Genomic DNA, 18,567 nt, shown 5'->3' on the forward strand with positions numbered 1-18,567 from the left:
ACTTCAGTAAAAACCTGACATGATTAAATAGATTTTTTTTAAAAAAAAAACTTTTAAAAGCCAGTAATAGCTTTAGGTGCTTTAGATGCTTAACTAATGGCAGCATCCAAATTCCGGTGTTTCTGTTCACTCCATCTGGTTAGAGTGAAACAGCTGGGGTCCACTGTTTTTGGCAGCAGGTCTGCTCTTTTTGATCATGTATTCCTGTCTCACACTGTTGGGTGTGAATGGTTAGTTTTCACTGCAAAAATTACATCTTAAAAAACACACAATATACACTCACACCTTTATGGGTATATGTGCACATAAGTAGCAAAGGGGCCTGATGGGAAAGGTTTGAAAGTTGTATATAATCAAAATGAGAGGGAAAAGTCTTGATAGGAGAAGGCAGTCTAATGTTGTCAAGCTTCACAGATATATAGTTAAAAGGTACCAAAATAAGATTTAAAATGGCTAGAAAAAGAGTCTCAAAATTTTAGTGTTGTGGGAACTTCCTTTTTTTGTGGATAAATAAGTGAGGACAACAAATTTATAAAAGGAAGATACAGATTATAACCATAGCATTCAGGCAGGCATTTACTGTGATGTTAAAGGGCTTACTATTTTTTTTCAACCAGTCAATATGCAATAAATTTATCTTATTTCAAGGTAGCATTTTTTCAAATCTTGAAAGCACAGTATCTTGTATAGCAGAGAATACGGTACTGTTGTTTTTCTATCTAACACAGCTATTGCAATGAATCATAGTATCATACAATTGTAGAGTTGAAATGAACCCTGAGGGTCATCAAGTCCAACCCCCTGCTATGCAGGAATCGCAACTAGATCATGTGGCCACTCGAATATCATGGACATCTATTGGATACACCCTCCCATCAGTTGTCAAGGAAATAAACAACTACCTGAGAAGCAGCCCTGTTTAGGGAAGTTTTTAATGTTTGATGTATTTATCGTGATTTTAATATTCTGTTGGGAGCCGCCCAGAGTAAACCCAGCCAGATGGGCTGGGTATTTTTTTATTATTATTATTATTATTATTATTATTATTATTATTATTATTATTACACGGAAGCAGATTCTGTTACCAGATTCCAGAGCAGAATTCTATGTGGAATAGAATTCAGTTGCAACTTCAGCTGCTTCCTGTGACATGAGCTGCTGAAAAGTAGTCTATTCAAGCTTCCTAAAATGTAATAATGGATTTACTTGTGACATTATAGAATTAAAAGTACAGTAATATAAAATGGCTATGTGCCAATTGTGCAATGTGGTAATATGTATTTTTTAAAAGATATACCAGCATATCTAGGGGCTCCTTCAGACTAGTGGTCTTCTGTAGGTGTATTCTGCAACATGCCATTGATGCAATAATAATGCATTAGTGTTGGGTTGTTGTTTTTTACTAAACCATCCACATCCTGCCTGGTCCTAAGATGCATATGGCACTGGGTTGTTGCCACCTGTAGGGGCACTATTGTGCTATAGTCAATCAAAACAGGACCAAAAAATCCCCACACAGAATATTTGTGGTATAAAAAGTTACAGAAATTCAGCAGAAAGCTACGGGACACACACTGACTGGAAGCAAAGCGGTATGTCCACCCAAAAACTTCTGTAGGCATAAATGGTATTGAAAATGAGACACGGTAATTGCCTTGATATGAACACAAATCATAATGGATGCAGAATAAAATGATTTAAAAATGAAAATGAAAGACTCCATAGAGGGCCCACAGGCTAAGACCTATTGAACACAGAAAGCCTTACTGTGAACTCTCTTCTCTCTTCTCTTAGCACCCTCAGAGACAGACTAGGACTGCATTTTAATTGTACTGTTTGTGTGCTGTGCAGCTGTGTTGAAAGATATTCCAGAAAGCAATACTAGTGGCTGCTTCATACTTCTGCAGTTATTTTCTTCAGAAGTTCCTTGTTTGGTGTAGTATCATCTTTCTGTTCAAACTAACTTTTCTTGGTATGGGTTAAATTGGTAGATGGCTTGAGGTGTAGTATTATTTTAACGGTATGTCTATGTTTTTGTTTAATATACTATTACATGTCTTAAGCTTTTAGGATACACAACATTTGCATTTGAATCAATAAAAATATAAAGCACAATTGGGGAAAATGATATTGGTGAAAGTCCAAAGTATACAAGCCCTTTGCGGTTGATGCACAGGAGAACTTTGGAAGTGACTAGTTGCCTTAGATTTCCCCCCAGAAAAATAAAGAAAATCTGCTTTCTAGCTATCATTTGGATTTCATCAACAGTAGGGAAACTTTTTATAAATGGCATTTAAAAAAAACCCATACAGTTGAGCTTCTAAGCAACAGTTCTTCAAGGCTTCAACTCTGAGAGTTGTTATAAATCCCTGAAAACATGGTTAACAAAACAGTCAGTAATCAAATGGTATTGCTGAAGATAAAAAACGCTATGTTAAAAAAAAGTGAATTTTAATGACAGGGTCTTAGGTGAGTCATTAAGGGGTGGTGAGACTGTTGCATTTACAGTTAGTATTGATATAGGTCCTACTGGTCTACTTTGTTCCTTTGATTAGAAGTGATAGGTTATTCGTAATATCACACAGCTCAGTGTGCATATAAAGCTGGATCAATATATTTTAATAGGCTATTGTTTAATCTATGCTTTAGTTTTCTAAGAGAGTTTATTTGAATCCACCAGCAGATCATGGAATGCTTGTGAATGGATTGCTAGGTTGCCAGTGTTGGGAACAAGGCAGTATAGAAGGAATCAGATGAGTTTCTTATTGGGAATCGTTTTAAATACTAGAGGCCTGTAGCACAAGATTTGGCTAAGAAGTTACAGTCAACACGTGTTATCTGCAATTTTGTTGTCTCCCAGCTCATAGTCCCCCACCTTCTACCATTTCATATGCATATTGAAGCCTCCACTGTTAGACTAACTCCTTTTTAGTGAGAGATTTGTGAGTAGACAAAGAATGCTCTGAGCAACAACGGCAGGAATTGTGATTTCCTTTTCCACAGCAACTGAGCCTATACATATATTTACTTAAAAGTAAGTATCATTGACTTAAATGAAATTTAGTAAGACTAGGCTTCTTTGAAATCAGTGATAATTGTTTCCTAGTAAAAATGTATAAACATGAGCTATAAGTAGGTAGGTTGTGTGTGTGTGTGTGTGTGTGTGTGTGACACATCTGGTGGCTACCCTGGGTACAGGGAAAAGCAGTGGTTCCTTTGCTCTGGAGAGGGGGAGTTAGGATAGCTCCCTAAATAAATAACACTTTACTCATAATTTATGCATCTGCATTAGAATGGTAGCTATACTCACACCATATAGGCAGGGATTCAGAGACCTTTGAATACCCACACAGTGCTTTTGCATATGTGGCACTTTTGTGCATTTGTTTAGGGTGGTTCTCTTATTGTGCTGCTCTGAAGGCTCTCCCAGTATTTCAGGGTAGCATCTTTAGAGAAATGTGGAAAAGTCCCTCTGTTGTGTACTGCATAGTGTATGTGGCATTTTGTATTTTTATTTGCATTGTTCTCGGTGGGACTTGCTTCTGCATAAACAAACACACACTGTTGGCCCTCCTGGGTGAACTAGTGTTCCTATTCACACCCTCAGTCTAAACTTGGCTCTGCAATTTGCTTAGTTATCAAATTGTGAATATTTATAACTTTGCATGTTAACCAGCTAGAATCATTTGTTTGCCATCTTATGGGAATACAACTAGTTCTGGAGATTCATTCAACAAACACAATAAATGATTTTACCTGGCAAGCACGCATACAAACAAATCCATGTTTTTCTCCACTCCTTTGATACATTGTTGGTCCTAGGAATGAGAGGAAAAGTTCAGCAGTATTGTAATTATATTAATTGGCCCAGTCAACAAATGAATATATTCAGCTGTTTCAGCTTCCTAAGACTAAATGAAAAACAGAAATACTGGATTTTGAGAAGTTGTTTCTTGATTCCACCCATTCTCTTTTGTTCAGCAACATGGAGCTTGTGGTTGCAATCCTGTGTACATTTATTTCAAACCAAGCACCACTGAACACAGCAGAACTTGCTGCTGAGCATAGGATTCTCCTGTAAGGAATGCAGTTACAATAGAAGATAATAATGCTAATGACTGTGGAGATAAGAGGGAAGATAATGATTTGGTTTCAACTTGAATGAGATCAATCTGATGTTGGTTTAAAAGTGGGGTTTCAGTACAAATTGGAGAGGAAACATTATTATATGGCTTGATTCTATGCATATTTTCTTGGAGTTAATTATTACAGAAGAAAATCTGACTCACTTCCACAAAAATATACATAAGATTGTAGTCATAGGATGTCAGATCCTAATTAATACAGAAACTTACAGTTCTAGGTCAAATCAGTCTTTTAGTGGGTAATAAAGAATGCTATCAGTATGATTAATTGTTTTCATATGAAACAATCTCCCTCTTTGCCTGCCATGTTACTTAAATGAATAATTGATACACAATCTCATTGTTGCATTCATGTTGAGAAATGTTGATTAAAACATAACTGGAATGGTCCATTAAAGCAACCCGATAGTGTTTGTTTTGTATTCCATAGGTTTTTGAACAATTGATACTGCCACTTGGGGGAGCTAGGACAGTTTAAAATTCCAAATTGTTTCTGTATCCCATTAAGCTTGATGAGAAAACAAGGAAAACTTAGGGGGGAAAGCCATGTATTATTAATCATTTGTAGCAGTTTACAGCACCAAATATAATGTTCAAACTTGTAAAAATCTGGAAGTACAGATTGCTGTTGGCTAATTTTATTTTATGAAGGGGAAGCCCAGCTTCCGTAAAAATCTTGTTCAGAGAAGAGAGCAAGCAGCAAGCAGGTAAACTCTGCAATATTGTTACAAGAATAGTGTAGACCATTGTTAGGAAACATTCCAAGAATAGGGTGGGTAAAGCCTTCCTTCTCCCCCTAAATTTCCATATCATAAATTAAAGTGTTTGCAACATACTGTACAGTGGAACCTCGGTTTTTGAACATGATCTATTCCAGAAGTCCGTTTGACTTCCAAAACATTTGAAAACCGAAAATCAAAGGGCTGTCAGCAAAGTGAATAGTGAAAATGGAAAAATGCACCATGGAAGCTGTTCGACTTCCAAGGCGCGTTCGAAAACGGAAGCATTCACTTCTGGGTTTTTGGCGTTCGGCTTCCAAAACATTCAGCAGCTGAGACGTTTGAAAACCGAAGCTGCACTGTAGATAATATTATTGAACATACACAATTAATATATATAATTAAATACATGATTAGTAGATTTAATATATTTATTAAACAGATCAGAGCCATTCTTTTTTGAAAAGAATTGACCAGAAAGATCTGAAAACAATGAGGCTACTGGGCAGGAAAGAGAAGGGAGAGGGAGAAAGCAAGGGAATTCTTATTGTTATTCTATCTTTTGCACTCATAAGCAGAAGGGCTGAAGTCTGGGAAAATATAAACTATTCCCACCCTCTATTCTTTTTGCATGAAATGCACATCCTAACCTGCAGTTGTTGGAGTGGATATGGAATTATGGAAAACTCAGATTGCTAAAATGCAAATAAAATGGTGTCATCTAATAAGGACATCCTTAGGTGTTCATTCATATATCACATTTTCATGAATTGATCCAGATGCTGGGCCAGATCCCCAAATCCTCCATTCTCTGCAGGTCAACTTTGATTGGTCATAATGACATCTGGTGATTGAACTTTTACAGAGGGCAAAGGGGATTGCTGTAACTGCCCATCAACTGATGGGCTGCAATGATAACCACCTCTGAAGGGATGTTGCCATCCCCAGGACCGGCTTGGGGAGTTCATCTTCAACGGGGCTTGTACATTAGCACAAAACAGTTTGCATTAAAACTGCTTGCTAAAATGGGCAGGGGAGCTTCATATTAGCAAGCATTTTGCATGTGGCCATCAGGCAGTTGGTCTTCTCTGCTGCAGCTGCACCATCCAAGTCAACAGAGTGATTGACTAGACCATATTACAAGCAACTTCAAGAGAACTGAAACAAGACCCTTCCTCTTCAAAGGTTCTGAACCCAGCACTCTGATACCATAGCATCTTTAGACCCAGTCCTCCAGATGCCCCTGTCATTCATTAAAAAAATCACAATATTTCCATTTCCACCCTCTTTTAACTTTCCCTACTGTGCTATAATGCTAAAAGGCTCATGCTTAGGCTGGCTGCCCAAGCACTTTTTGCTGTATAGTATAGCAAAGAAAGGAGTGTTTTGTAGAGTGGAAAAAATAATATCATTTTCTTTCCTCTCTCCTGCAGCTTCTTCACAGAGTGCAGGGATATGAATTTTTAGCCTCATAAAGCCCCTAATCCTAATCTCTCAACATTCTGTAGGCTCTGGAAACTACTGAAAATAGGTCGTTTTTGTGCCACTTCTAGGGGTTTTAAATTTTCTTTTAGTTTACTCATTTATATCCCCCCTCCTCACATTTATGAGTGGTCCTATTTCACTGGCAAACTGATATGTACTGGACTACACAAGTACAGTAAGTGGTCAAATAATAATTCACACCTACCAAAATATTTTGATCACAAAATTGTAAGTCAGCCCGCTGTATTCTTTATACACACTCAGTCATGCCTTCAGAATTGTGTAAGCCAGTCACCAAAGTCATGTCTTGGTTCACCATCTGATTTCAAAATGGCACCCGGTACCCAATGGTCAATGAAGAACCCAGTCTTGTGAACCCTCCTGAGTTTGGTGATATCTGCCAAAAAATAGGTGAAGTCACACCATAATGATGTCTTAGTCCACCATCTTGATTCAAAGGGGCACCCAGTGTCCCAGTAGTGCCAGAATGTGCTGCCCCCACCTCTGGGACCCTTGTACCAAGTTTGGCGATAATGTCTCAAGATACGGCTGATCTGAAGCAAAAAACAGGCAAAGTCATACCAATGTCATATTTTGGTCCTCTATCTTGATTCAAAATGGCGGCCAGTGTCCCAACATCAATGAAAACTGTCATCCCACCTTGAGAATTCTCATGTCGAATTTGATGACAATATCTTGAGAGCTGACATTCTATAGACAGACAGACAATCCATTTCCCAAAATATATACTGTATTTTTCGCTCTATAAGACGCACCAGACCACAAGACGCACCTAGTTTTTGGAGGAGGAAAACAAGAAAAAAATATTCTGAATCTCAGAAGCCAGAACAGCAAGAGGGATCGCTGCGCAGTGAAAGCAGCAATCCCTCTTGCTGTTCTGGCTTCTGGGATAGCTGTGCAGCCTGCATTCGCTCCATAAGACACACACATTTCCCCTTACTTTTTAGGAGGGGAAAAGTGAGTCTTATAGAGCAAAAAATATGGTAATAGATCATATATTAAGAGTGGAGGTTCCCCCTGAAACTGCCCTCCACCAGCTGTTTTTCTCATGACGTGGATGATGGTAGCTATAGTGTAACAACATATTGAGGTCCATGGGTTAGCCATCACCATCTAGAGTTTATGCAGAAAGCAGGAGGCTGATGTTATAGTGGTTTGGTTGTTCATGTAGTACCTGCTAACTGTGGTGTTTGTGGATTCTGGTTGTGTGATAGTTGCAGGGAAGGGGGGAAGAATATTGTGGCATCTTCCTTACAGCAGAAACTGTCCCACTTGTAAGAGTGTAAACAAAAAGGGAGGAGCAACCCCAGCAGGAGCAACCCCCAATTTACTTTTCCAGTGGGTGAATGGTCCTTTATAGAAGCATATGAAAACCTCTAATAATGAAAATGATTGATTGGCAAGACCCAAGTTTTATTTCAAGACAATCTGTCATATCCCTAACATCCAGATTCTGCTAATGGGTTTTGGCCTGTTGTTCTCCCTACCTCATCAATTTGTTGAGAAAACTGTTTCCTGTTGGTTATAAGCTGTAAAAATTAGCTTCATGCAGCTACATAACTCATTTATAGAACTATAGAAGGGGGCTGATTGCTCATTTGTTTTGTTCTCCCACTTTGTTACAGATGATCCCTAAACTTAATATGCCTGTATATTCTTTAAATCAATTTTGAAAACCTCTATAAAGTCTGTGACCCAGCATCTGGAGGCTAGTCCACATTTAAAGTGTAGTTATAGACAAACAGTATTAACTGAAAATGAAATAATATACTTGCTTAACTGAGGTGCACTAAGGAACTTTGGAAAAATCAAAAGCTGCCCTACTTGAGATGGTAGTATTTGAGAGAGTGTGAACAACTACCATGTCTGATTATTAACCAGGACACACAAATGCCAAAGCATCATATGTTATTGACCCAGAAAGAATTCTGTACCTTTTAGAGTTCTCATTTTTAACCCAGCTAAAGAAAAATGCATTTAGAAAGTGCTAAAGAGGAGAATTCTGTCATTTTTCTTCTTGCATATCTGTTGTTTCACAAATACAGCCAGCACATTAGCACAAGTAACTGAAAATATTGGCTCTCATTTAACAGTTTCCTCTCTCCAGATTGAGATGGCTGGTAATCAGTATAGTGTAGCAAAACAAAGCACCCATCTGTGCTAATGTTCTTACAATTCAGAAAATATGCATTCATGACTAAACAGATTTTTGCAAGTCAGTCATACAAATTATTGAGCCTTTTCTTTTTCTAGAAAAAGAAATCCACCTAAGAATGTTATATATGCAACAGGAAGTCACAGACTTAGAATATTTTCTACATTATTCTATAATTTACTTTGATATTCAGCACCAATAATCCAAACATGCTTAGGACCTAATATCAAACAGGTGATGAGGAAGAGAAAAAAATAGGAGAAAGTGGTGGCAGAAAAAGAGAGAAGAATGGCATTAAGAATGAGAAAAGAAGTCGGCTCACCCACCCTTGGTTCTGGTTCCAAGACCCTCACCAGAAAATAGCTTTTCCAGCCCTCTTGTAAACTTTGCCAAATAATATATTGTATCTTAAAAAGCAGAGACATCACCTTGCCAACAAAGGTCCGTATAGTTAAAACTATGGCTTTCCCAGTAGTGATGTACAGAAGTGAGAGCTGGACCATAAAAAAGGCTGATCACCAAAGAATTGATGCTTTTGAATTATGGTGCTGGAGGAGACTCTTGAGAGTCCCATGGACTGCAAGAAGATCAAACCTATCCATTCTGAAGGAAATCAGCCCTGAGTGCTCACTGGAAGGACAGATTCTGAAGCTAAGGCTCCAATACTTTGGTCACCTCATGAGAAGAGAAGACTCCCTGGAAAAGACCCTGATGCTGGGAAAGATGGAGGGCACAAGGAGAAGGGGACGACAGAGGATGAGATGGTGGGACAGTGTTCTCGAAACTACCAGCATGAGTTTGACCAAACTGCAGGAGGCAGTGGAAGACAGGAGTGCCTGGTGTGCTCTGGTCCATGGGGTCATGAAGAGTCGGACACGACTAAACAACAACAACAACAACACTTTCAAAATACACCTACCACCCTGCCCCTGGCATCTAAGAACCATGATGGGTAGCCATGAGATGCAGAGTATTCTTGCTGGTTATAGTCCGATTACAGAACTTTCTCCCCATCTGAGAGCTTAGCTGAGTATAGCGATAATATAGGGACATGCAAGTTTTTTATTTTCATACTGCACCATCTGCTAATCTGCTGAACCCTTTCTACCATTTGCAATGAAGAATTAATCAAGACTCCTTTCATTAAGACAACCTGGGCATACCTAACTTCCTGATGTATGAATTTGTAGCAAATAAACTCATTCATTAACTTTAACACTTGGCATTGTGTACACATTTTGACATGCATGAAAATTATATCTGTGCAAGAAAATCTCATATGTGAGGCTGTCATCATAACTACTATTGCTCAGATACACTTGTTTCCATAAAACCATATTTTATTTTTGTATTTGTATTTTTGCATAAGGCACACTGGATTCATGCTGCCTCTGGATTTATACTGCAGGGGAACCAAATGGGGTTTAATCTATTGACATCCTGAGATTTACCTATTTGGAGAGCATAATCCTGGCTCTAACAAAGATGCTTTCTATTACAAAATACACACCTTAAGCTTATCTCACTGGAACAAAAATAACATTAAGTAATATTGTGCTCTTCATGGCTGCCATTATTTTTTCCTGCAAGCTCAGCTGTGGTGTTCTGAAAAGAAAAATCTTTATTACTCTATTACCACATTAGTCAGTTATTTTGATACCTGACTCACTACCAAAGAAGGCACATTGTGTTCTTCCTGGAACCACTTCAAAATTAGAAACACACTAAAACAGCTCCAAACATCAATCCAAGGCATTCAAAGATCCTAATATTGAGTTTCTGGCCTTAAATTTTTAACATTTTAAATTGTGAAATCAGTTAAAAACATTTGTGGTTGCAGTTCCCAAATATATGTGTGTTTACACGCATGTGCACACACTTAAGTTTATTGTTTAAGTACGTTATAGCATTGCACTTTTTACATTTTGAGGTGGCTTATGATCAGCATTAAAAAACAACAACTAGCTTCTTCTAAAAAACTATCTTATAGTTCATGTGTTATTCAGAATGTCAGGAAATATATTGAAAAGAGTCACAATTAAATAAAGCTTTAACACATCACCTTGCTGTCAAACATTCACTGGTAAAGTACAGTGGATTGTAATGAGCCTCAGTCTAGATAGAGGGAGTATAGATTAAAAAAAAATAAAAAATTCTGTACTCTTTCAAGCTTGTGTTAACTGTTGCTCAGAAACATATATGACAGAGCTAAAGGACAGTTTATAATAAATATAGTTCTATGTGCTGTCCATTCTTTCAGAATGCCTTTTCTTTCAGGTTGTATGTAATGCCTTTTGAACTGATGAATTTTCCTTCTGGCTATATTTTCAAAGGAAAGTTTCACAGTCATAATTACTTGAATGTCTGCTCTGTGTAAAATACTGCTTCCTAATTCTGTGCCATGCATTTCCTGATTACTTTGCTAGGAAACAGATTTTTAAAACTTAAGGTTGTGTCCTACAATCTGTATAAAGTTGTGTCCCTAAGCTTACTAAATCTTTTGTTATATCTAATGAGGTATCTACAGTAGGTTAGTTTGTTATATCTGTTCAGCTCCTAAACCTGCTTCATCACCTTCCCACTAGCTTGGTTTATGGATGTCCAAATCTATGTCTGGACTGGCTATAGATTAGGGATTCTAACAGCACTCCAAAACTAGGCAGCAGGGCTGCAGAAAACCTGATCAAAGCCAACCAATTAACACTTCTGTTCCACAGATGAGGAACATGGAGGCTGAGAGAAAAGCCTTTGATTTTAGGCTATGGCAGACTAGGTGGTTTTTTTGCTTACTATTCTTATTATACTGGGAGTCACGAACTGTTCTGATCTACCACAGATCATCCATACATCTACTAGTAGATTCTGATCTACCTTCTGCCTGTCTTCCTTGTAGGAGCTGTGTCCAGTTGAGAGTGTCCAGAGACATATACACTCTTAACCACACATGTCTGTTGAAGAATGCAAATACTGTATTTTAAGTTTGCATGCTGAAGTTTGGTGGTGGTAGGGTGGAGAAGAATGGAAACAGTCTGGTTTGGTGTAATTCCAGTTGGTTGGCCATTTTGGTACAAACTGTGCTGTTACCATTAAACAATGAGTAGTTCAGAGCATAAGGTTTAGTTTTATTATTGAGAAGAGCTAGTCTTGAGGTATAATACTAACCCTCTGATGCTGATGGCTGAAGGGGTTAATGTGTGTAGGCCTGAGACTGGTAGAGAAAATCACTGCTGGGGATGCTCTGCCACAGCAGATATGAAGGTATTGTCCATGGTTGCACCACCAGTAGTAGCTAACAGCCTCAAAATGGGGCATGTTATGGCAGGCATGGAGTGCTGGAGGCTTTCAATCCATGGGATTCCCCAAGGGACCCAATCCTTTGGCTACTCAGCTGTACCAGTCAGGTGAAAACCCGCCATCACCTTTTGTGCTGGCAGGCGTGGGCAGTATGGGGTTAGAGCTACCACCTTGTTGTTCTTGGTTAGGAATTTGGATTGCTCTGCCTCTCTTAAGAAATATTAAGTGGTATTTGACAATACATTGAAAAGTCATTTGGTATAGTGACAGAGTATGTGGTTGACTAATAAGAAGACTAGGCCTACTTATTGTGTTTATTACGTTTTATATCCTGCCTTTCCTTCAAGGAACTCAAGGTAGCATACATGGTTCACTCCCATTTTGTCATCACAGCAACCCTGTGAGGTAGGTTAGGCTGAGAGAGCATAACTGGGCCAACTTCTTCTCACATATTCCATGTACAATGGAGAATATCTAAAACACAGATTAATGAATTTGATTGATTCATGTGTGTTATAATCTCCTACTTCATGAGTATTTGATTATTCTGTTAGAATGTCCAGGGATTCCAATAAGGAGTTAAGTTTTATTACTCTATTCATACTGGCTCAGCTTTTATTATTTACAATGCTGACATAATAAATACCAGACTTTAAGGGTTTTTTGAACCCAAGTAGGACAGGTTATCATTCTTCGTTCATTGTTTGTATCTCTGTGTGTTTCATAAGGTTGTGTCTGTGAAATGAGACCATGACAACTGATGAGGCTACAAAGAAGGAAGGAGATGTCCAGAAAGCAACTCTTGTTGAACAAGGCGAGGATATCACACCAAACAAAGACAAAGGAGTTCTGAAGGTGAGGCTTTGAAGAAGCTAATTAAATGTTCCTTTCTAGCTCCTGGACAAACACCAGTATCTTACTGTTCCCATTACAGCAAGGCAGAGATTCTTATTCTGCTGTGAAAATATCCGCTTAACATAATACAATAAAACAAAAATTCTCAGTGTGTGATAAATCCATTGAACGGTATAATTGGAGCAAATATGTAAGTGCTTTACATTTATTTTGCAATTACCTCACCTTCATTTCATTTTATTTTATTCGTCACTTGACCCATTCCAAAGGCTTGTGAACAGAGGGGGAAAGAAAATCACAAAATGTTAAAAATGTTTTTGAAAACCTTATGTAAGGAACAGTATATTTGAAAGACCAGCTCATAAAGGACTTCCAAAGCTTACCTCAAAGTCAAAAGAAACCTGGAATCAAGGAGAAGGAATACAGATGAGGACCAACACCCATCCCTCTTTTAGGGGCCTTGGGCAATTAGGAAATAGTCTTATGAAGTGCCACTGATGTATCCCTCCCCACCACTGTAACAATTAGTTAATAATATTTGTCAGATTCTGCCAGTTTTAAAACTCCATCTCTATTTTACCTTATTCTTGGCTATCAAAAACCGGTTGAAAATCTTAAGATACTTAGACTGGGTTTCCTGGAAAATTAAGTTTGGGGGCAGCCCTTGGAGGTCTAGATTGGCACCTGAATGGTAAATGTAAAAGGATGAGGAGGAGCTAGATGATTGGACATATTAAATGTTACAACTAAAAGGCTTGTCCTTAAGGAATCACAACCTACCTTACCTAGCCTGGAGTGGGTAAAGCTCTTTACCTCATTCTGCTATATGTGGTAGACTAGGCATCATATGATGAACAGAGATTTGGGCGTATAATGAAACTCTTCTAGATCTACTTTATGTGGCCTTCTGTAATGTGTGCCACTGTCCACTGCAATTTTGTTTATCTTTATTGGCTCTCATATGGCTGATTGACCAAACATATAATAACAGCTTTTGGTTGTATGAATCAACCCTGTATTTCTGGGTTAGAAAACAATGAAAACCAATAGATTGAGGTTCATCAAATACAACTGTGAATGGATTGAAAGTAGTATAATTTCTAGGAAGCGATCCATATACAATTCCTCATTTGCAATCTAGTGATAGATTTTCAGATATCCCTCATTCCCCGCATATGGATGTAGAGCGCAAATTTACAAATCAGTGTACTGAACTAACACGAAAGACTCTCTGGAATAGGTTAGCTGATGCACATGAGCTCTTATTTCTGATATCAATTTCTTTTTTCATATCTTCATTCTAGATTGTGAAGAGGCCAGGGAATAATGATGAGTCTCCCATGATTGGAGATAAGGTTTATGTCCACTACAAAGGAAAGCTGGCCAATGGGAAAAAGTTTGATTCCAGCCGTGACAGGAATGAGCCATTTATCTTCAGCCTGGGCAAAGGTAAAGAATGGAAAAGGTGGAGAAAGGTAAAGAGAGCCTTAGGGATATAAAATGGGTTCTTGCCAATTAAATTACAGTTGGTTTATAATCCTGTTTTCAGAAAGACTGTGTGACTGAGAGCAAGCAGTGAAAGAGCTGAGTATTGGAAGATGTCTTGTTTTGCTATTACTTTTCAAACCTAATCACAGAGCAACAAAGGAAAAGAATGTCGTTGTTCAGCCTGCCATCTCAATGGCAGAAACCTGTGTGATCATATGAAGCTGCCTTCATTCTTCATAGGAAGAGGTCATTGGCAGCACCTCTCCTAAGTCTCAGGCAACAGTCTTCTTTGGCACCTGCTACCAGAAAGGGGGGGACGCAGGTGGCGCTGTGGGTAAAAGCCTCAGCGCCTAGGGCTTGCCGATCGAAAGGTCGGTGGTTCGAATCCCTGCGGCGGGGTGCGCTCCCGTCGTTCGGTCCCAGCGCCTGCCAACCTAGCAGTTTGAAAGCACCTCCGGGTGCAAGTAGATAAATAGGGACCGCTTAACAGCGGGAAGGTAAACGGCGTTTCCGTGTGCGGCTCTGGCTCTGGCCAGAGCAGCGATGTCACGCTGGCCACGTGACCCGGAAGTGTCTCCGGACAGCGCTGGCCCCCGGCCTCTTGAGTGAGATGGGCGCACCAACCCCAGAGTCTGGCAAGACTGGCCCGTACGGGCAGGGGTACCTTTACCTTTACCTTTACCTTTACCAGAAAGGGGACCTCTAAATGTACTCATCAGTCCTACTATAGTTATAGTCCAAATAACTAGAAATCTGTTTAGTGGCAGAAAGAAAATAATAGATTAAAAGAGTGTAGTTACTACTCATTAAATTATAACTCTAGGGCTCTAGAGCAGTGGTTCCCAATTAGCTAAGTGGGCCCCTGTTTTTCAAAAGCCAAACTATGGACCCCCTTACTTCTGAAAAAAATGATAATGTATCTCTATGGTAGTTTTTTTTATGTGAATGGTGCCACGGACCTCCTGGGTGGGTTACATGGACACCCTAGGATCCGCACACCACTGCTCTAGGACAATCCTTTTTGATCATTAACAGAATGTTCACTTTTTGTTTCCCTTTACTGTTCTCTGGACACAGTCGCATTGAGAGTGTTGACATCTTTCTATTTCCTTTGATTTGTCAGAATGTAGTAAAACAAAGTATGTGTTAATCAGCACACAGTCGTTAGTCTGTAGCATCAACAGCATGTTAAGGATCGTGGCATCTTAAAAACTAACATAGAATCACAGAATTGTAGAGTTGGGTGGTACCCCAAGGGTCATCTAGTCCAACTCCCTGTAATGCAGGAAAGAGATTTATTAGGGCAAATGTTTTCATGAAGTATCACTAACAATTCACAAACCCTTTAGAGTCTTATGATTATTATTTAGAGGTTTTAAACTCCCAAGTTTGTCTTCTATACCTGAATTCAAACAAGAATGAGCATATTAATTGGCAGTTACTGTAAACTGGAAAGAAATGCAAAGAAAAATTAATACGGATGGAGTTGCCCCCTGAGAGTGTGCTCTACTCCTCAGCTGCAGTGTGTTCCACTGAGAGACATTTTCTATAATTATGCCCAGCTTTGTAGAATCCTTGCCTAACTAGTATATGAAATACTGAAGCTGAGAATCTTTCATCAGAAATGAGATCATTGCTTTCTGGCAAGCATTTAATGGTTTCCAAAAAGTATTGGTTTGCTTTACTTGCCTCTTTGTTTTTGCTTTTATAAGTTTTGTTATGCTTTTGGAGTTCTTTAGAATAAATGGATTACCAAAAATTAATAGCTACAGCTCCATAGACCCAGCAAGCTGTTCTTATGATATTTGTTCATATGGCCATGTTTGGAATTAACATGTGCTCCATGTTAATTGCTTTCCATTGGGATACGTTGATTTTTCTTTTGTCCCCAGCCTTGCTCTAGTTCTTAAATGATAGGTGCCTTGGCCAGAGATGGGAAACATTGAGGCCTGGGAACCATATATAGCCTTCCAGCCCTCTCTGGACTCTGCCCAGGTCACACCCCACCCCAGACCCTACTTTATACTCTCCTTGAAAGTGTCCTTGAAATCTGATCATGCTTCTTGCTTGCCTGATTGGAAGGTAGAGAGGTGTGTAAGTGTGTGTAGAAACCAGCTTACCTTGCAAAGGTAAAATTCTCATTTGCTTTGGTCTTTTGCCTCTGGCCCCACCTACCACTCCCATGTGCACCCTGGAAAGTTGCCTAGATGGCACCACAGCCCATGAGCTGAAAAATCTTCTCCACACATGCTTTCAACCATAAACTTTAAATGTGGTTTAAAAGTGAACATGCAGCCTGCTACTGCACAGTGTGAAAATCACAGCTATTTCACTCCTTCACCAGTCCTTCTGTAATGCCAAGGGCTAAACTGAACCCAAGCTTGATAATCTTTCTCTGTCTCTCTCTCTGAACACACCTTGAACCTGGGTTCAGACATAATGCTAAGCACTCAGCAGCCATGGCAGGAGCAGAGAGGTGCAAAGCAGTCAGTTTTTGCACTGGGAATCAGCATGATGTGTGCTCACCTTTAAATCATAACCAAGGTTAAAAGTGACAAGTGAAGGCTGCTAGTGCTAAATGATGGTTTAACATTCCTTGTGTGATATTCTGGTTTGTTTTCAGATAACAGTGTACATAAACAAAAATAATCTTCAACTTACTCGAGCAATTATCTGATGCAGAAGCAATAGAGACACACAGTTTAGTATCATGGATTTTGCATAACAGTTCGGTTATTTGACTACTACACTGTACATGTCTAAATGATACAAATTGTAAATGTTTTTTTTAAAAATGTGTCTGTGTCTTGCTTTGGTAAGCTTACTAACTGAAACTTTTTAATTGAAATTTCTTGTTATTAGGCCAGGTCATTAAGGCATGGGATATTGGGGTTGCCACCATGAAAAGGGGGGAGATCTGCCACTTGTTGTGTAAACCAGAATATGCATATGGTTCTGCTGGCAGTGTCCCAAAGATCCCCTCAAATGCAACACTCTTCTTTGAGGTAAGTGTATCTTTATTTGCTTATTTTATTTTGACTAAGTACATTGTTACCTAGTGAGTGTAATTTGCCAGTAATAGCAGATGTGCAGCACAATGTTTTATAGGCAGAAGTGAAGCAAACTAGCAATGACCATGAATCCATCCACTAAACTCTACGGTGTTGGGAGAGGCCCTGAGTTAACTAGATAGGATATTGTCATGGGAATCTTCCGGTAAAGGGTAAAATGCAGTTGGGGACCACTTTGATTGATAGCCCAGGAAAAATACGTATACTGTTTTTGGATCTAAATAAAGTGGGGTGCCACTGTTAATTCTGATAACGCTAATCATCAGTCCATTGAAGGTGAAACTAAATTCAGGCAACTCTTCACCTCTTTCCCAGTAATCTCTCTGCCTCCCTATTCCTGCCCACCAGAATTAGAAGAGTTGGCAAGGATGCAGACAGAGGGGCTATAGCACACATTATGTGGAAACATGTTGAACCCCAATATCAACCAACCTACCTGTATTTGTTCTTTCAAAGAAAAACAGCTTCCAAGGGACACCGTTGATTCGTAAAACAAAAGGAAAGGGTGTTTAATTATTTTGGTGCTTGCTGTTTCTCTACTTGAGCCCAGACATTTTGGACCCCATGGGGAGAAAAGCTGTTTAGGAGAGAATTTTAAGCTATGATTTGGGGGACAAGAATCGTGTTCTCTTTTTGCCTACTCAGAATCATCCCCTCCTGTCCCAAAATGGTGTGTGTGTATTTTTGAAGTTAATATTGTGGCCCTATTAGCTTTTTTGTGTGATATATAGCTAGCCCCAAAGCTTAGGGCTTGTGCAAACATTTTAAGGCACAATGCAAGCATTTTCACTCTTCTACCCTCTAACTACCCTACTCTTACTGCGGCAATGCTTGCTGTTCAAATGTAACAGCGGGGAGAACCTTGCTGACTAGAGAAAATCCTATGCTGTCACTGTTTTATAATGGGATATGCAGTTTGGAGAGTGAGTAGGCATAGGCTTCAAATGTTGGAAAATCAGCTTGGGGTAGAAAATGCAGATTTGGGGGAGAGTATTTTTGCCAATTGGTACCCTCTTGGTTTGTGCCCTGGATATTTGAGCACCTAGCAACCCTCCAGGGGGAGCGGCACAGTGATTTGCTCATATGCCTGCTGTGCCTGCAAGCTCTTAGTCACCTCAGAGTCATTGGAATACAGCCATACCTCGGGTTGAGAATGCTGCAGGTTGCGCGTTTTTGGGTTATGGATGCGCCAAACCCAGAAGTACTGGAACGGGTTACTTCTGGGTTTCGGCGCTTGCACATGTGCAGAAGCACTAAATTGCGCTTTACACATGCCCAGAAGTGCTGAATCACATCACACGCATGCGCAGACACGGCGCTGCGGGTTGCGAATG

General features: G+C 39.3%; 1 protein-coding gene and 1 long non-coding RNA gene across 6 annotated transcripts in view; one reads left to right on the forward strand and one right to left on the reverse strand.

The window, feature by feature from the left end:
- Positions 1-7,676: 7,676 nt before the first annotated feature.
- Positions 7,677-18,230, reverse strand: LOC310847386. The gene is made up of 4 exons (XR_014565787.1): positions 16,533-18,230; positions 14,845-16,486; positions 10,426-14,461; positions 7,677-10,249 (listed from the first exon to the last, which is right to left on the reverse strand). It is a non-coding gene; the product is annotated as an uncharacterized lncRNA (long non-coding RNA).
- Positions 12,545-18,567, forward strand: part of FKBP5 (FKBP prolyl isomerase 5) — a 33,056-nt gene continuing 27,033 nt past the window's right edge. For 2 of the 5 annotated variants that reach the window (XR_014565771.1, XR_014565772.1), the window contains exons 1-3: positions 12,548-12,674; positions 13,979-14,123; positions 17,025-17,167. Coding sequence is in view for 2 of the 5 variants with exons in the window: in XM_083745018.1 (XP_083601144.1) it covers positions 12,570-12,674; positions 13,979-14,123; positions 17,025-17,167 (393 nt within the window). In the remaining 3 variants the exon portion in view is untranslated. Of the gene's footprint in view, positions 12,675-13,978; positions 14,150-17,024; positions 17,168-18,567 lie in introns of those variants that run through there. The other 3 variants (XR_014565773.1, XM_083745019.1, XM_083745018.1) reach the window with 2 other exon arrangements.

This window comes from Podarcis gaigeae, assembly GCF_964106915.1.
Source record: "Podarcis gaigeae genome assembly, chromosome: 6".
Classification (NCBI taxonomy): Eukaryota; Metazoa; Chordata; class Lepidosauria; order Squamata; family Lacertidae; genus Podarcis; species Podarcis gaigeae.